We start from the raw sequence: 20,958 nt of genomic DNA on the forward strand, positions 1-20,958 counted from the left end.
TTGCTATAACAAATGCATATGAATTTTAAAGGTATTCAGGCCTAATAAATTTACTAAGCACAGAATCCATAGGGCATTTGTTACTTTTTTTTGTGCTCAGATACTTGCAAAAGTACACTCAGAGAGGGTTGGGAAGGTGAGATAAACATAAAATTGTGATACTTTCCTTCACACTAAAAAAAGGCCCTTGAATTTAAAAGTTTAATTTGCAATTTTGGGGGGAAAACAGTCTAACAGTTCACAAGTCTAAAACAATTTCCAGGAATATGGCAAAACTGTTAACTACTTAGATGTTTTTTTAGTGAATCAAAGTGCAAGTAATGAAAACATAAACATTTAACATATTTGCAAATTTAATTTCAAAGTTCTGAATGTTTCCAATAACAAATAACTAGTTACTTTTTAAAAGGGGTGGATGTGAAACAGAGATAATACTTACAAATCTAATTTTTCCAAGAAAAATAGTACTGCCCCCCCTTCCATGAAGTTAAATTATAATTTCTCTCTTGAATACGATATACAACTGTTTTAAGTAAGAATGAAACAGAAGCATGAATTTAGACATGTACCAAACTCTGTATGATGTACTAATATACACACAGTATTTCTGATAACACTCACAATACTGGATGTTGTCCTTCACTGCTTATTAGAATTCTGAGAAACACTTTTTAGCAACATATATTCATACCACTGCTTAACTAAATGGGGACATATAAATATATGAATTGTAAAAGAAAAAAACTCTCAAAAGTTATTTAAAGGAGAAATAAGAAGAAGAGCTTCAATCATCCACCTTTTTGAAGCTGCAGTAAAAGGTATTATATGGTTTATAATACTTGTCACAATGTAGTAAAATTCCAATTTTCCCATAAAGATTTTAAAAGAAAAACACTTTGTTCCTTGCAAATAACTTCTCTCTTCCCTAACCTTGGCAAGACTAATTCTTAGTGCCCTTAATGTCAAGACTTTTGTTGTTGTTATTGTCCATTTCAATGATCTTTTTCAAGAAGTATTTTGAAATATGTATATAAATGGAAATTAAAGTGAAAATCTGCTTTTGGAATACAATGATTCTAAACCATTTTACTTCTGAGAAGCACCTTTTGATATGCTGGTCTGAACTTTTAATATAAAACCGAAACAGTACTTATTTCTGTAGAATTTTCTCCAGTTTTAATAACTTCATACATAGCAATACTAAGGATATCAACCTGTGCTTTCTAGATTTTTGAAAGTGTTCTAATAATGTAATGAGTTTAGATATGGCTCATTGTCAAGGATGGGTGGACAGAGATTTCACAATAAATTGGCTACAGAAAGCTAACTAAACTCGTAATGACTGAATAATGGTTTGCATTTTGCTTAAGCCAAATAGATGTTTAAGCCACGTACCACCACATTCCCTGCTTAACATTCCTAAGTTTCTTTATTCTTTATAGTTTTCTAAAGAACAAATAATTAGTTTTCCTGAGTAAGATTATAAAAAAGTTAACCCTTCTACCAAAAGTATAAAGACAAATAAAATGTAGACTCACAATACAAATTTTTTACACAGCATTACAAGTGCAGAGTTATTAACTGCTGCTCTTCATTATGATTGCCCCACCCCTTTAAAAGATTGCAGCAAAGGATTCAATTGTCTAAAATACTCTGCAGTACAGTAATTAAATGCTTTAGCCCATAAACATATCCCTCATCTACAGTGTTGCTAGGGAACACATGAGCAAAGTCTATCATTCGCACTTCTACTTCCGCAATCTCTTGACAACCAGTGGGAAGATGGTAGAAGACTTTTTCCAGTTGGGAAAGTACGTTTCCGTTTAAATGTTCCTGTGACATGCTTTTCCACCCATTGTCTTGCTCTATATTTTCAACTTTCAACGAAGTCTGACTGTGATGCTTTTTTGAATACATTTTTCTGTGGCGAGCATACATTTTGGACAAGCTTTTGCCCACTGAAGCCTCTATTTTTCCATTCGCTGTGGAACTTAACACATGAAAGTTATTATTGTACTCTAGTACATCTGTGTCTGAGAGCTGTCCTTTGGACAAAAACTTTTCTGCTAAAGTTCTGTCATTCAATTTTGCAGTAGTTGGCTGAGATGAACCTTCATAAACAAACAGTAATGAACTTGCATAAAAGTTAAGCTGCTTCTGGCTTTTAAACCACTGCAGAATATTCTCAATCTTCTGAATACTGGCAGCAATAGCATCTTTTCTTAAGCAGAATCCATTATGAAAAAAACGGGAGACTCCTATAAAAAGGAAAATACTAGCATTATATTGAAATTATGAAATAACTATCACTTGGGAAGTAATCTCATCTTAGATACAATTCTTTAATTTTCTCCCATCAGCCCCTGCAATTAAGTGAACAGATAAGAATTCCAGTCAAACACAAAGTCTTGGAGCTCAATTTAATTTCTGGTGAAGATGTTCTTGCTAGAAAACATATAAATGACACATATGTAACATGAAATACCTTATTTAGACAAAAAATTTACTACAGGTAGACTGCTAGTTTAGTGCTCTCTCTATACATTCTCTTAAGGAACAGGATTCCAAGATTTGCTTCATTTGCTATGAGGAATTTTACAGTAAGATTACATATTTGTTAGAATCACATTCAAGAACTAATCTAGACCCTTGAGTCAAATCATAACCATTTTTAATGATGTCAACAGCCCGTTACCAAAATACCAAACCATAACTGTACTTAATTTATGTTCTCGAAAATATTTATTAAATCAGTCTTTTCACAAAAGTTGAGCTCACTTTGGGGACTAGTACTACTCCAAGTTGAGTATGTTATTCAAAATTGAAACGTTTACATGTTTTAACCTATCAGATTAGGCCCCTTATAAAATTATTTATGCATATTTTATCATATTGGGGAATTTATGGATACATGTAATTAAATTTTGCTGTTCCCCTACTTCGGGACAGAAACTGCTAAAAAATAGTCATATTAGCCTGAGAAATATTTTAATAAAGAGCCAGTCTGGGGATTTCCCTGGCAATCCAGTGGTTAGGGCTCCATGCTTCCACTGCAGGGGACATGGGTTTGATTCCTGGTCAGGGAAATAAGATCCCACAATCTGTACAGCATGGCCAAAAACAAAAGCCAATCTGAATATTAGCTTGCTATTGGTTAAGTATACCAAGGCAAATACTAATTGTTATGGGCACACTATAGATGATTATTTTGTATACATAAAATAAAAATTCTTCAAACTATTTACATCACTCTTAAGTTCTGCCCCATCTTGGATAGAGCTAATAATAAACTTTAAAAGAATATTATTTCTGGAAATCTGTGCTATCACTGCTTTTATAATATCTTGGCCATAAATATTTTAGAAGCATATGTGTTAAGACTTTATTGTGAACTGAATCATTATACCAAAGGAGAATTAAAACTGAAATCACTTTAGAATTATTTTGATAACTGTGTAGTAATAAAAGCAGTAAAGTATGGTTTTTCAATCCTTACCATCCTTTAGAGTTTCTTTTGTTAAGCTTCTTCCATAGTGCTGGTTTTGTGTCTCATAGCTATCAGAATGAACATGATAAACCTGTCAGAAAAAAGCACTGAATATTAAATACTAATACTCCTTGACCCAGGGCTGGGAGTGAGGAGCAGTGGACGGAATCCCAGCAATGCAAGGATGGTTAAAGATGGGAAGATCTACTCATATAATTCATTCTAATGGAGTTAAGATGAAAAAAAAAAAATCATATTGTCTTATCATGCTGAAAAGGCATTTAGCAAATTTACATACACTATCAATGAAAACTCTTTAAAAAGACAGATGAGTACTTCCAATATGAAAAGAATTATCCATCTCAATCCACCAAAAGTTAGCCTCAAGTTTAAAGTAGAAATAAGGAAGCATCTGTCCTAAAATACAAGAAACTTCCACAAAAAGTACTTTACCACAATGTGTTTTATCATCATTATTACCTAATATTGTTCTGGAGTGTCTAGCAAATGCAAATAGACAAGAGAAAGAAATAAGAGGCATAATAATTTGAAAAGGCAGCAACAAAAATATTACTCTTTGTAGATAATGGTTGTATATTGGAAAATCAATTTAAAAACTAACAAAAACAATAAAAACTTGAAATGGTGACAGTACAAATTAGTAAACAGAAAATAAGCTTTCATATATACAAACAACTGGCTAGAAAATATAATGGAAGACCCTACTTACAAATCAAATAAAAAAGAAATAAAACATAGGAATAAACTAAAAAAGCCTAAGATCTATATAAAGACGTCTTTAAAACACCCCTAAGATATACACATAAACACATACCCATGTTCTCAGAAAGGAAGATTCAACATCATAAAAGATATAATTAATCTAGAAGTAAAATCAGATTATAATAAAACACCAACAATTATTTTAATCATATAAGCTAATTTTAAAGTTCACATAGAAAATCAAGAATTGCTAAGGAAAATCCAAATAAGATCAGTAAGGAGGGACTAACCTTGCCATCCTACTATATATTAAAACATATTTTATTTATACTTTTTCCAACTTTATTGAGGAATAAATTACAAGTATAATTGTATATACTTAAAGTATACAATGTGATTATTTGGTATACATATACATTGTGGAATGATTACTAAGATCAAGAAAATAAACACATGCATCACCTCATACAGTTAACTCATTTTTAGTGTATGTATGCAGTGAGAATGCTTAAAACCTACTCTCAGCCAATTTCAAGTATACAATATCGTATTATTAACTATAGTTACCATGCTATACATTAGTTCCTCAGAACTTATTCATCTTATAACTGAAAGTTTGTACCCTCTGACCTACATCTCCCCATTTCCCCCTTCCCTAAATCCCTGGAAACCCCCATTCTATTCTGTTTCTATGAGATCAGCTTTGTCTTTTGGGTTTCTTTTTTTGACTCCACGTATAAGTGCTACCACACAGTATCTGTCTTTCTTTGGCTGGCTTATTGCCTTTAGCACAATGCCCTCTGGTTTCATTCATATTTCCTTCTTTCTCATGGCTGAATGATATTCCATTGTTTAAAGAGGCACGTCTTCTTTATCCATTTATCTGTAGACAAACACTTAGGTTGTTCCCATATCTTGGCTATCGTGAATATTGCTGCAATGAACATAGGAGTGCAGATATCTCTTTGGGATAGTAATTCCATTAAAACGTACTTTAAAATCAAAAACATGAGAAGCTTGTATGTGATAATGGTATTTTAAACCAGTAGAAAAAGATGGATTACTATTAAATGGTGTTAGTATGATTAACTAGTGATCTGGAAAAAACAGGTTGTATTTATAACTTATACCAGGATAAATTCCAAATACATCAAAGATCAAAATGAGCAAAATAAAATGCCTCCCCACCCCAAGAAAGAAGAATCCTTGAATAACTGATAACTAGGGAAGGCATTTCCAACTAAAACTCAAAAATTTCTACCACATACAATATGTTTTTTTAAATGTTCATAGTGTTTTTGCCATTCAGAAATTGAAAGACAAACAGAGAAAAGGTATTTGAAATTTATATGATGAACAAAGGGCATGTTTACTCTTATGGGAAAATGAACAACATATCTAAAGAGTTCACTGAAATCAAACAGCTCTCAAACATACCAGAAACACAGCCTACCCCAAAATTGTGGCAACCAAAAATGCCTCCAGACACTGCCAAATGACTCCCTGGGGAATAAAACTGCCCCTGGTTCAAAACCACTGCTCTAGATATCAGGCAGACTGCCAATATCTACCACAATTATAAACGCACACAAGCTCAGCAGTTCCCCTCTAGGAGCTTATCCCATAAATACCCTAGCACACTGGTGGAATGAGGTAGATCTCTGGTTAGTCATTTGTAACATTACTTGTAAGAGCAAAAGACTGGAAACAAGTCAAAGGATCCATCAAAGTAAAATGGTTAAACTATAATACTGTGCCACTATGGAAAAATCTTCATGATATGTTAAACAAAAAAAAAAGGCAAGATACAGAACAGTGTTCAAAGTAGGTAGGTTTTGCAATAAAGGAATACATATATGCAGCATTTACTTGTATATGTTTAAAATACTTCTGGAAGGATACACTGGAGAAAAACATCACTATAATATAGTATCCTGTGTGCAAAGTGACTTCTCACTGTATATATTTCTATACTTTTTGGAGTTTGAGCCATATAACAATGTAGCTCATCAAATTTTAATTAAATATTTTTAAGAAGCATTAAGAATACATTGCTTTAGGGACTTCCCTGCTGGTCCACATACTCCCATGCAGGGGACCCGAATCTGATCCCTGGTCAGGGAGTTAGATCCCACATGCCACAACTAAAGATCCCATGTGTGCCACAACTAAGACCCGGCAAAGCCAAATAAATAAATAAATATTTTAAAAAAGAAGAAAAAGAATACACTGCTTTAGAAACTGATATTTTATAACTTTCAGTCTGATATGGCTAATTACCATCTATCTCAAATGCTTCACTTTATTCAAAAAGTTAAATTAGCTTTCCGACAGTGACGACCTCCCCACGAGAACATGCCTCTCGCAAAGGATCTCCTTCATCCCTCTCCAGAAGAGAAGAGGAAACACAAGAAGAAGTGCCTGATGCAGAGCCCCAATTCCTATTTCATGGATGTGAAATGCCCAGGATGCTATAAAATCACCACCGTCTTTATCCATGCACAAACAGTAGTTTTGTGTGTTGGCTGCTCTACCACCCTCTGCCAGCCTACAGGAGGAAAAGCAAGGCTTACAGAAGGGTGCTCTTTCAGATGGAAGCAGCACGAAAAGCCCCTGGAATCAAGATGAATGGGAAACCATCCCAATAAACACATTTTGGATTAAAAACAAGTTAAATTAGAACCGTGTTCTTACACCCACTTACAGCCTATTAAAGAAAGATAATTTATCTTGAACAAAGTGTTACTATGAATAGAAAACAGCATTTCATAAATACCAAAATTACATTTGACTACAAGAAAAACTATTTTTATAAGAACAGTTAATCATAACCAAAATGTGTTTAAAAAAATATACTCATGTTCTCTATGCACAGAAATATGTGTAAAGGAGGATTTTCAAAGTGACAGGTATTAACTAATGCTATGTGGCAATCATATGGCTATATACAAATGTAACAAATCAATATGTTGTACAACTCAAACAAAGACAATGTTATATATCATTTATGTTGCAATAAAAAAGGATGAAATTGAGAAATTAATAATCTGAGGAAATATATTAAATAGACACAAAAAACAAGTGAGAAGAATTTTCAAATACCCGGTCATGTAAACTAAAACCTAGGAAATGTACCAAAAAAGAGGATTCTCAAAATTGTCACCATTCTACTATTCAGGGATGTATTTTCTGAGCTAAGTTAGATTTCACATATGAAAAATCTAAATTTCACAAATAGACTAAAGCTAATTAGTTTCAGTGGGACTCCTTTATTGATATTCTCTCTTCCTCTATTTATTTTTATTTTTTTATTGAAGTATATAGTTGATTTACAATGCTGTATTAATTTCAGGCATCTCTATTTACTTCTACTTTACTAGTTAAAGCTAGAATATAAAGAGGTCTGAGAATTTCTTCAGTCTCTACCAGTCCAGTCTTGGTCAATCACAAAGATATCTGTAAATCAAAAGTTACAGGGCTTCCCTGGTGGTGCAGTGGTTTAGAGTCTGCCTGCCGATGCAGGGGACGTGGGTTCGTGCCCCGGTCTGGGAAGATCCCACATGCCGCGGAGCGGCTGGTCCCGTGAGCCACGGCCGCTGAGCCTGTGCATCCGGAGACTGTGCTCCGCAACGGGAGAGGCCACAATGGTGAGAGGCCCGCGTACCACAAAAAAAAAAGAAAAAGTTACAGTACCACCTTGAAAATATTTTTAACAGAACGGTAAGCTGGAAGACATGAGTAGGACAGAATAACAAGCAAAAAAAAGCTCCAGCACTTCCTGGATCATATGAGTTGCTTATTTTACAGGAACTCATGTCAGAAGCAAACCAATTCAAATATCTTTAGCAAAACACATTTCCTATTAACTCAAATCCTACTAATGGAAAAAAGAAATTTGAAAGGTTACTGTTATCCACTATTATAGAGGAAAAAAAGGTATACAAAAAAAGAGTCCCATTTTTAGACAATGTGATAACTAAAGATCAAAAGAGAAGAATCTTTTCCCCCAGTAATTAGGAATCAGTGATTAAGAAACGTGACTTCTCTCTTAAGTGCAAATATTTCTTTGTCAAAAATTTAAGTTATTGCCAAAAATATACTGGAACATCCAAAATTAAATCATCTAAAATCTTGAATCACAAGTTTTAAAGAAATTTCAGGTAACTTTCTACAAACTGTATTTCAATTACCTGTGGTTAATAAATATAATAAACCCCTACCGTTATATAGCATGTATTTTCCGAGTCAATACAACACTGGAAAATTAAACAACCATTCAAATAGTTAACCCAAAAGGATGCTATGTCAAAAAGCCAGGAAGTCCCAAAGCAAGCTGCTGATATATTAACTTCTCTCAAGTTTGATACTCTAAGCTAAAATACACCCCACCTTCCTACATACAGTATGCTCTAGTCACCTTACATAAACTCCTATTTCACAATATGCTCTGCTTCTTGGTTTTCTACCTATTATTTTCCCCGTTGCCAGTTCAAAATACCACCTTTTCCAAAGGCACTCCATACTCCTCTTTTTGTGACTCCCTTGTTCTTATAGTTCCTATTCAGTTTCTATCTCTTTTGTTACACATCCTTAATAAATCTTGTTATTAAATCAAAGTGAGTCTCATCATCTACACCATCTTGGGATCAAGGAAATAACAGTATAATTGCTGACAGTCATTTAAAAATAAGGAATTCCTAAATTGGCATGTTCTTCTACCCACCAAACCTCTTCCTACTACTGGTTAAACATAACAGAAAAGTATGTTAAAACTGATATATTTGATAAATTTCAGTCTATTCAGTTATATTAAGGGTTGTTTTTGGTTTGGTTTTTTTTTTTTAATTTAAAGGCAGGACTGTCTTGAAGGAGAATTTTTAAAATTTGGAACATTCATTCTAAAATTATTCAAGTCTATCTTTATTATTAGTCTACAAACCCACTGTGATTAAAAAGTTTAATGAATTTACCACCTACTAAAGAAATAACTATTTGAAAAAAATCCTAACATAACTCCTACTAAATTCAAGGTATGTCTCCCAATTTTAACATTCTAGAATAACATAATTAAATTTATATTCACATTCTCATTTATTATTTCACACTTCAATCATATCCTTTCTCAGATAAGTAAACAATATGTAATTATAAACTGCTAACTACTATATAAAGGAAGCCATGAAAACAAAAATAGGGGAACCCAAATTGACCTACAGATCCAAAACTATTCCTTACACCAAAATCCCAGCCAACACTTCTTTGCAGAAATGACGAGTTGATTCTAAAATTCGCATGGAAGTTGAAGGGACCCAGAACAGCCAAAACAATCTTGGAAAAGAAGAACAAAGTTGGAAGTCTAACAATTCCTGGTTTCAAAACTCACTCCAAAGCTACACTAATCAAGACAGTGCAGTTCTTGGGAGTTCCTCGGCGGTCCAGTGGTTAGGACTAAGTGCTTTCACTGCCGTGGGCCTGGGTTCAACACCTGGTCAGGGAACTAAGATCCCGCAAGCTGCACAGCACAGCCAATTAAAAAAAAAAAAGACAGTGTGGTTCTGAGAAAATATCTGCAAATCATACATCTGATAAGGCGTTAATATTCCAAATATATAAAGAAGTCAGATGGGACTTCTTTTTTGATTTGATGGGACAATTTTTTGATTCAAAAATGGACAGAGGAACTGAATAGATATTTTGCCAAAGACAACATTCAAATAGCCAACAGGAACATCAGAAAGTGCTCAACATCACTAATCATCAGGAAATGCAAATCAAAATCACAAGATACACTTCACACCTGTTAGAATGGTTATCATCAAAAAGACAACAAATAACAAGTGTTGGTGAGAATATAGAGAAAAGGCAACACTTGAGTACTATTGGTAGGAATGTAAACTGGTGCAGCCACTATGGAAAACAGTATGAAAGCTCCTCAAAAACTTAAAAATAGAACTACCATTATGATCCAGCAATTCTACTTCTGGGTATACACCCAAGAAAAAGAAAATAGGATATCGTGGTGCTATATGCACTCCCTGTTCATTGCAGCATTATTCACAATAGCCAAGATATGGAAACAACCTAAGTGCACATCAATGAATGAATGGATAAAGACGTGGTGTGTACACACATACCTCGTTTTACTGCACTTCACAGATACTGTGTTTTTCACAAATTGAAGGTTTATGGCAAGCCTCCATTGAACAAGTCTATCAGCACCATTTTTCCAACAGCATTTGCTCAGTTCATGTCTCTGTGTCACATCTGGTAATTCTCGCAATATTTCAAACTTTTTCATTATTATTATATTGTTATGTTATGTGATCAGTGAATTTTGATGTTACCATTATAATTGTTTTGGCACTTTTTTAGCAATAAAGTATTTTTAAATTAAGGTATGCCCATTGTTTGTTTAGACATAATGCTATTGCATACTTAACAGATTACCGTATAGTGTAAACATAACTTTTATATGCATTGGGAAACCAAAAAATTCTTGTGACTTGTTTTATTGTGACATCTGCTTTATTGCAGTGGTGTGGAGCTGAACCCACAATACCTCCAAGGTACGCCAGTAAATAAACAATGTAATATTATTCAGTCATGAAAAAGAAGGCAATCCTGCCATTTGCAACAACATAGATGGACCTTAAGGGCATTACGCTAAGTGAAATAAGCCAGATAGAGAAAGACAAATACTGCACAGCATCACTTATACATGGAATCCAAAAAAACAAACCAAACTTATAGAACATATCAAATCACCACAATGTTTACTTTAAATATCTTTATGTCAATTATACCTCAGTAAAGCTGGGGAAAAAAAGACAGTGTGGTTCTGGAATAAAGATAGACAATATGGATCAACAAAAGAGAACTGAGAGTCCAGAAATAAACTCTTACATTTATGGTCAGTTTATTTTCAACAAGGGTGTCAGGAGCATCCAGTGGAGGAAAGAATGGTCTTTTCAATAAATGGTGCTAGGACAACTGAATATCCATATGCAAAAGAAGTTTGACTCCTTCCTCAAACCACACCCAAAAAACTAACTTAAAATGTACACACATCTCAATGTAAGAGTTAAAACTATAGAAGAAAAATAGGAGTAAATCTTCATGACTTTAGTTTAGGCAATGGTTTCTTAACTATGACACCAAAAGCACAAGTAACAAAAGACAAAAAAAAAAATTAGACTTCAAAATTTTAAACTTTTGTACTCCAAAGCCATTATAAAGAAAGTGGAAAAACAATCCACAGAAAAAACCCAAATTAAAAATGGGCAAAGGATTGGAATAGACATTTCTCCAAAGAAGATATACACATGGTCAACAGCACATGAAACGAGGCTCAATACCATGAGCCATTAGGGAAATGCAAATAAAAACCACAATGAGATACCACTTCACATCCACAAGGATGGCTTATAGTTAAAAAAAGAAAAAGAGAGAAAGAGACAGTAACAAGGTTTGGGTTTTGGGTGAGGATGTGGAGAAACTGGAACTCCTATATATCACTGGTAGAAATGTAAAATGGTGCAGGAACTTTGGAAAAACACTTTGGCAGTTTCTGAAAAAGTTAAACTTAATCATAGCACCCACCAATTTCAAATTCAGGAACTACCCCCCCAAATAAAAACATAACGACTTGTATATGAATGTTCATGATAGCATTATTAATAATAGCCCAAAAGTGGAAACAACCCAAAGTTGACCAACGAACAAATGGATAAACAAAATGTGGTATATCCATACAACCATAAAAAGGAATAAAATACTGATTTATGCTAACATAGACAAACTCTGAAAACGTTATTGAAAGAAGCCAGTCACAAAAGACCACCTATTGTATTACATGATTCCATTTATATGAAACATCCAGAAGAGGCAAAGCTATAGAGTCAGAAAGTAGATTAGAATTGTCTATGGCTAGGGGGTTGGAAGTTGGAAGGAAATGAGGAGTGACTTCTAATAGGTACAGCATTTCTTTTGGGGTGATGAAAACGTTCTACAATTGAATAGGATGATGGCTGCCCAACTCTATGAATATACTAAAACCAATCAATTGTATACCTTAAATGAGTGAATTGAATGGTATATAAATTATATCTCAATAAAAATGTTATTAAAAAATATAAACAGAGGAACCTCATTTGTCTGGGGAAATGACACAACACAGTAGAGCAAAATCATATCTTAAAGTCAATGGAAATCCACTGAAGAGTTTTTAAGCTGGGGAATGTCACAATTAGATATATATTTTGCAATGTTTGGAGAACAGACCGGAAAAGAGCAAAACTGAAATTGAGAGTTCAGTAAAGATACTAGTCTAGAGAGGAATAATTCTGACAATGGGACTCAGGTGCTTGGGAATTAAGATCAACAGGATCGATGGATGGCTCTGAGAGGTGATGGTACTGTGAGGTTTCTCACTCGTAAAACTGGACCTATGGTGATGCCATTTACTGAGACAGAGAATAACAGGTTTGCTGCTACTGTTATGGCTGTTATTTTGCAAGACAGATCTATGTCAGTTTTTTACATATTAGTCCTAGATGTCTTTAAGTTATCCAAGTAAAATGTCTAATAGGCTGTTAGCTATACAGATTAGGAGATCAAAGAAAAACCAGAAACTGAAAATATATGTTTGGGAGTTATCAGTGTAAGTGAAACTGAACCAATGAGAACAAAGGACACTACCTAGGAAGAAATAAAAAAGAGAGGGAGGCAGTAAGATGGAACTAAGCGGAATCCCTCAATATTTAAAGAACAAACAGAAAGAAATGAGCTGGCAAAGAAGACTGCAAAGTGGTCTTAGGAAAAAAACAAGAGAGGGTGTAGTGTTATGGACACAAAAAGGAATGTTTCAAGGAGGACCTAGTCAGTGTTGAAGGCTGCTTTTCAAAGTGAAGTAAGGTAAGTAATGAAAAATGCCATTTGGATTTAGTGACATGGAGACGACATTAGGGAACTTCATGAGACGCCAATCTAGTGGCATGATGAAGCCGAAGCCAGACTGGAATGGGTTGAAGAATACTGAGTGGGAAGTAAGGCAAGAGAAACAAATGTAACTAGTTTGGGTGCAAAGGTGAAACAATTTAAATCCATTGCTGGAGAGCAGAACAGGATAAAGACGGGTTTTGATTTTTTTTTTTTGAGAGTGATTTGAACATATTTAAAACAAAAGGAAAAAAGAATAAAGGAAGACAGAAGTTGAAGATATGAAAAGGACAAGAGAGAATCAACAGTATTAGGCTCCTGAAGAGGTGGGAGACAATGAGATCCAGAGGACATAGGGAAGGGCTGTCCTTAGGAAGATGGAAAATTCTTCAACGTAACAGGAAGGAATAAGGAGGAAATGAAAGCACTTGAAGGTTAGGTATGTACATCTGTTAGCAGGAAATTAAAGGAAATCCTGTGTGATGGCTTATTTTTTCTGAAGCAGAAGGCAAAGTTATCTGCTAAAAGAGAAGGAAAGCAGGAGGGTGAGAGATTTGAAAACAGTAAAGGTTTAAATAACTACCCAGTCAGATTCCTTTGAGATGTTTATTCCATGTTTGTTTTACCATTATTCCACTACCCTTTTCCCCTTTACTATATACCCACATTTAATTAGAGTTTTCTAAAATGAAATAACTGTGTCAATAATTTCTTTGGTTTTATTTACAGACTACCAAATTCAACTGTGCTGTTTTAACTATCACAGTAACAATTCATTTATAATGCTTCCTATTAACTCTCCTGTTTAAAACTCAAAAGGAAGACTGTATATCATCTTACATGATGAATTTCAAAATGACCCATTATGTTTTTATAGAAGCAATAATTTATCATATATACAAATTTTACCTCCAGACATCTAGGCATACCATTTATTTACAGGATTTTATTCCACATTCTTAACTGTGGCATATTGTTTGTGAAGATGGCCTCAACATCCTTGTGCACACTGCCATTTGTATTTTGACTTCCCTATTCCCACCATCAGAAGTGGGGTCTTCTTCTCCCTATCAATATAGACTGGACCTATGATATACTTTGACCTATAAAACTCCATAGAAATGACAGAAAGTGACTTCCTAACCTAGATTTTAACAGCTCTTGTAGCTCTCACTCTTGCCTTCCTGGAATGTAGCACACAAAGAAGCTCCACTTAGCCTTCTGGAAGATGAGGAACCTCATGGGAAAAGGCTCAGCCAACAGTTAGTATCAACTTGTAGACATAAGAGTGAGGTTATTAAGACCACCAAGCCCCAGCTGAGCCATCAGATGAGTGCAGCCACAAGAGGGAACCTGGATGAGATCAGAAGAACTGACCACCTGAGCCCAACTCAAATTGCCAATCCAGAGAAACATGAGCAAAGAAAGTAACAGCTTTAAATCACAGTCTGAAACAATAAGCTAATGTTTAATTTCACTTTTCTGTTTTAAATATACAGAAAAATTACTGAATATATAAACTTAGCACTTTTCTCGTGGGAAAATCATAAATAATATCACATTCACTTATCATGTTACTTATTTTGCACCTAAACTTAAGACTTCTTTAATACAAAATTATCAGAGTCAGAGCCTTGAGGTTAAGCTATTCATTTACTTATTAATCATATTCTGTATATCAGAATAATTCCTGACACTGCCCACATACCAGTGAACAGAAGAGGTAAAAATCTCTGCCCACACTGGGGAGTTATGGATAACCTAATACCAAAATATATGTGACATCTGTAATTTTCAAGGGAAGAACATGTAACAAGAAACGTGTGTATTACACTAAAAATCACTCTTACCCTCATGCCAAGCACCAAGAACCCAATCTCTTCCATTAATGGGTACTTGCTGACCTGTTGCTGAATCTTCTCAGATGAAGCAAAAGGATCATAGCTTTTCCGCCCTATCTTTACATCCATTATACAGGGCTTATTAAATTTATGGGTCACATCTTCCAGTTTTAGGTATAAATCTGTTATTAAAGAAAAACTCTAATTAGTAATAGGGAAATATATTACTACTCAAGGGAAAACAAAAATGAGGATATCTTAAAACTGAGAAAAAAGTTAAAACAAGTCCAGAGTCAACAATTATTATTACTCCACCTGAAGAGAGAGAAAAAAAAAAACAGACTGACCAACAAATTTATAACAGGTATAAATGTCACAGAGAAACTCTTGCAGGAGATGGAAGAAATAATATTCAACCATAAACAAAAGGTATGAATTAGATATAAGGCTTCCAAGGACATTAAAAAAGCAATGAGATTATTTTAAAGCTGTCCCAGAATACATTCTCCTTTTGAATATAGTTTATATCATATATGCCTCAGCAGATATCAGTATTTTAATAATTTTAAGTCTTCATTTAAAATTATTAATAGGAATAAATTCTTTCCACAGAGGACACACAGGTATAGGTTAAGAAAGGTAAATCAATCCAAATGATAGTCACTGCCAAATATACGTTCTAGTCTTACTAGTCCCAAAGGAAAAACAAATATCCTGCTTTTTAGAACACAAGAAATCCTCAAAAGTTCATTTGTAAATAACTTTGGCATCCTGTATACATCTTCCCTCAAAAAACTATTATAAATGGAGATTCCAGTAAAAAAATAAACATCCCAGTTATCACACACGGTAGCTGACCTTATAGTTTTAGCTTGAATAAGAGTCCAGGTGCACTGAGGGACAGAAGTAAGGAAAGAAATTCTTCCCCCACTTCCTGGGTGAATGAGTCTTCCCAAATAAAGTTCTGAATGAGATCGTAATTTTCAGTTACAAATGTAATACGAAGCACTTCTCGTAAAAACTTTTCCTCAAAGACAGAAGAGATTATATTTTCTTTTTATCAAAGTAACAAGGTTTTACTTCTTTAAAGTAAATAAAATCTAAGTAAATAAATTTATTTTAAAAATTTTATCTCTTGGTGAAAGGAAAATGGCGAGTGGGAGGATTATAACCTTGTAGAACTAGGTGAAGTCAAGTGACAAAAAAGGAACTGCAGCCTAAGAGACCAGCACGGGCAGAAACAAGAAGGAGCATGTCACATTTTAAGAAAGTTTCTAACAAATGGACATCTTCAACAGGATAAGAGAAAGTAAAAGGTCTGGACACACACATGAACCTGCCGACAGTGAAGGTAATGAGACAAGTAGGAATATCCTGATCAAGAAACTGGAACCCACCCATTTCTGTGCTTTAAAAGATAACCACAGGAGGGGATGAGAAGAAGAGAAAGGAGGTAGCGCAGGACAGGCCCCTTCAGATTCTCTCTTCCCAATTTCAGCTACCTTGAGCAAAAGAGAAGGAAACCAATCCATCCTCTCCCTAAAGTTATATAAAAATTTCAGTAACTAGGCTTATATTTCAAGTATCAGAAAAGACTAATTAGATCCTAATATAGTAAATCATTAGCATTCACAAATTTATCATCATTAATTTCCAAAACTCATGAAACCCTAAAAGCCTTACTGAGGTGAGACTATGTATGGGAGTATAAAGATAGTGTGTAAACCTAGCTATCACAGCATCTATAGTTCAGTGTAGGGTTATTATTTTCTACTTGCCAATTTGGTAGTGATTAAAAACAAAAAATAACCTGTTTGTTGTAATAAGAAACGTCAGAAGCTAGAGTAGAGACTTTGCAAAGTGCATATAAAATCCTTATTTTTTCCTTCTCTTGCGAAGGAGAAAAATACAAATGCAAACTTTCTTTATAGTGGGAATACAATAAATGTTTGCTGAAAGAATCAATGTTTGCCCTTCTCATTCTTACTGCCCAGGGGAACTCTGGGTTTGGCCTTCCTGATCCTGTAATAAGTTGAGACATTCCTTCAGTAAACAGGCTTAAGTATCATCGATTTTATTTGACATTTATTTTGACTAGGCAAATGTTTGTCACTATCTTACTTTCAGGTTCTTGATATGTTTTATATGATTGGAATTACCAAATAACTGCTAAATTATTGATTATTAGCGTTAAGTTAATAATCATTAAAATTAAGGCCTACTGAGAGTTAGTTTAGTGTATTCTTTTAGTTCTCTGGCCTTGATTTTTTTTAAGTGAAAATATTTTGAGATTCTCGTTTCTCTTTCCAAGTTATTAAAAAAAATCAAAACCTACTTTAGAGATGCAGAGTTTTAAAAACAGAATATGATGTTATATATCTAACAGCTTGCCACAACTGCTTTTGAATAAAATAGGTAAATAGGAAAATGAGGCATGATCTGAGCACTGAGATCTAAGCTGATATTTTTTTACAGGTTATTATCACTAGAAATTAATCTGAATACTAACTCCCTCTGAAAAAATGCTATTAGCAAATTATTTCAGTAGAAGACAGTTCAACTCAAAGTAGGTCAATCTCAAGACTTAATAGCTTAAATGACCAAAGGCATTTTACAACAGGGGAGGCTCATTTATAAGGCAATGCTACAGACTGGATAACAAAGGACACTTTTTCAGCTAAGCCCCTCTGGATATAGTGGAACAATATTTTTCAATCTTTAGGTATGCAGAAAATATGTTCTAAAACTCCGTCGCCAAAATCTGATGGACTAAGAATAAGATAATGTTCTACCTGGAATAGTTTAGGCTCATTGTAACCAAGGTCAAATAAATAAATTAAACTATATTAATATGATGTTTGGAAAATAATTATGACTATTTGATATGATGTAACTTGTAAGTAGTGACAGATTTTTGAATATTAAAAAATGAAGAGAGCTGATTTTTTCATATATACACATATACATGCATATGTGTATAAATCATAAAGATAGCAAAATAACTACATTTACTTTTTTAAACTCTTAAAAGCTCTATTTAGGACAACAGATTCTGATGAAGCCAGTCTGTCAGAGGTCTAAGGACTGGCATTTGTGAACCTCGGAGCTAAAAGATATTCTATTAAGCTTATTCTTGGTATTTGTATAATAAATAATAGGACATCTATTTTTCATAAATACATGGATCTCATTACAAGAGGTCACACTGACTAGAAGTATAGTTTAGTTTAACGGGCTGTGGCCATAAGGGATATATCTGTTATTTACATATTAATTTATGGAAAATATATAGAGAATTTCCATAGTTCCTTAATTTTTTGAGGTAAAAATCATGAAAATAACTACCCGGTATTCTAAAATACACCACTTCATGCTGTTATAAGCAGACTATTAAGTAAGACTTCTCAGTGGCTATACCAATGGCATAGTTAACATGCTCAAAATATTTATATATTTCATGCTGTTGATGATTGTATGTATAAGATTACACAAGGTTACTATGAATGAAAAAGCTTTTCTATTTTTAAATATATTTTCTATTTAAATATATACGATTAAATATAATTATCTTAAATATTAATATAAATTAAATACTTACATTGTTTTCTAATACATTAAGCATAAAAAAAATTCTACTGATGGAATATAGTCCGACACTCTAAGAAAAAAAAAAGGCAGAAAATTCCCCAGTATCAAAGGAGAAAAAAATAAAAATCTCTGAAATACTGTGGAAAAATTGAAAGACCTACAAAAAACTAAACAGTCAAGATGAGATAACCAGTTCTTTTAAAGGAAAGACAAGGGTGAACACATTTAGAGAGTTCAAGGAAGACTTATTCAGATCCCCTTAATGAATATTATTGATTGTATAAATCATTAGAATATGGGTTTCATCACATTCTTCCCCACCATATCTAGGTACTGGCTACCATCTTCATTTCTGAACCCCCCAAAAAGGAGAAAAGGCCTGGTGGTGAATCCCTGCCCATCTATGAAGCCAAATTTCTGTTTTTCACATCAATCTTCAGCTATTTCTAAGAGTAACAGAAGCTGAAAGTAAAAGGAATTATAAATAGAAGAGACCTTGAGCCTCCAAATGTGGGATAAAGGGAACAGCTAATTTCAGTCCACGCTTCCTGAAACTTGACTAGTAGCTAGATCCAGAAACCTACCAATCAATGAGACTGGAGATTACATTACAGAACTCTCAATTTGCTCAAACCTACTTGAAGATACACTTTTCCATTCCTCCAAATAACTATCAATAAAAGGCTTTTGATAGTACATGTACTAGGCATCTATGTACTTACACACAAGTAAAATGAGATTTAATATGTATAAATAGCTCCAAATCTTCAAATGTAATTACTAACAAATGTTTTACCTTAAAAAACAAAAACAAAACCCACTGGTCATGTTCTAAGGTTTGCTAATGGTGATGACTATATAACTCTATAACAAAAAACTACTGAATTGTATACTTTAAATGGGTGAGTTTTATGGTACATAAATTATATCTCAATAAAACTGCCATTAAAAATTTAAAAGAAAAAAACCCTATTGGTCAGCACATCCTTATGCTTCTCTTAAGTGACAATAATTTGCTGAGCAAACTGGCAGTACTTTCTACATCTTACAACTTTGGATTATAAGAATTATACAAAGCTGTATAAATCTCTACCTTGAGCACATAAGAAAAGATGCTCAAATAAAAAGAGGGAAAAAAAAGTCAAGAAATAAATTATGTCATTAATTTAATACTATGTAAAGTTCAGTAATACAAACTAGTTTTCTACTAAAATTTAAGAAAATATTTGTTTTCATGATCCCGTGGGCTAAAGATGTCAGAGTTTCCTATCTTATATTTATTTCATTTACAATCAAAATGATAAAAACAGAAAGATGATTCCATGAACTCTCTAGCAGAATCAAAGCTGAACAATCTGTATGGTGCAACAGTTTTATCTAACTCCTTCCATAGCTAAAAAACTGGAAACGGAACTTCCCTGGTGGTGCAGTGGTTAAGAATTCGCCTGCCCATGTAGGGAACCCTACATGGGTTCGAGCCTTGAGCTGGGAAGATCCCACAGGCCACGGAGCAACTAAGCCTGTACGCCACAACTACTGAGCCTGCGCTCTAGAGCCCTCAAGCCACAATTACTGAAGCCTGCACGCCTAGAGTCCGTGCTCTGCAACAAGAGAAGCCACCACAATGAGAAGCCCGCGCGCCACAACAAAGAGTAGCTCCCGCTCACCACAACTAGAGAAAGACTGCTCACAGCAACGAAGACCCAATGCAGCTAAAAGTAACTAAATTTAAAAAAAAAAAAATTGGAAAGGGAGTTCCCTGGTGGTCCAGTGGTTAGAACTCGGCGCTTTCACTGCTATGGCCCAGTTCAATCTCTGGTCGGGAACTCCCCCAAGACACGAGGCGCAGCCAAAAAAAATTGTTTGTTTTTATTTTTAAAAATAAATTAAAATGGGCTTCCCTGGTGGCGCAGTGGTTGAGAGTCCGCCTGCCAATGCAGAGGATACAGGTTCGTGCCCCGGTCCGGGAGAATCCCACATGCCGCGGAGCGGCTGCGCCCGTGAGCCATGGCCGCTGAGCCTGCGCGTCTGGAGCCTGTGCTCCACAACGGGAGAGGCCACAGCAGTGAGAGGCCCGCGTACCGCAAAAAAAAAATTAATTAATTAATTAAATTTTTTTTTAATTGGAAAGGAATAGGAAATTCCCTGAGACAATTGGTGGTATTACAGGACCACTCTAAATATGTATACTTCTATTGACATTTTCTCCTCTTTTCTCATTTTCCTCACCTCATCTTTTCATCTCAGTAGCACCAATATCTCCATTTATATTAAAATAAGAGTATTAGAGTTTACAAAGCATTCTCACATAACGTGATCTTCACAACTCTATGTGATATTATTTTCCATTTATAGAAGAAATGTGGAGCTCAAAAGGTTAAT

At 34.2% G+C, this 20,958-nt stretch overlaps 2 protein-coding genes across 2 annotated transcripts in view; one reads left to right on the forward strand and one right to left on the reverse strand.

The window, feature by feature from the left end:
• Positions 1-301: 301 nt before the first annotated feature.
• Positions 302-20,958, reverse strand: part of IPMK (inositol polyphosphate multikinase) — a 37,921-nt gene continuing 17,264 nt past the window's right edge. Inside the window, exons 4-6 of the mRNA XM_065894618.1 lie at positions 14,998-15,170; positions 3,497-3,578; positions 302-2,258 (exon numbers count right to left, since the gene is read on the reverse strand). Coding sequence (XP_065750690.1) covers positions 1,636-2,258; positions 3,497-3,578; positions 14,998-15,170 — 878 coding nt within the window. The 3' untranslated portion in view covers positions 302-1,635. The remainder of the gene's footprint in view (positions 2,259-3,496; positions 3,579-14,997; positions 15,171-20,958) is intronic.
• Positions 6,566-6,838, forward strand: LOC136136531 (small ribosomal subunit protein eS27-like). The gene has a single exon (XM_065894725.1). It carries the CDS (start codon positions 6,566-6,568, stop codon positions 6,836-6,838), a length of 273 nt encoding a protein of 90 aa, XP_065750797.1.

This window comes from Phocoena phocoena, chromosome 16, assembly GCF_963924675.1.
Source record: "Phocoena phocoena chromosome 16, mPhoPho1.1, whole genome shotgun sequence".
Classification (NCBI taxonomy): Eukaryota; Metazoa; Chordata; class Mammalia; order Artiodactyla; family Phocoenidae; genus Phocoena; species Phocoena phocoena.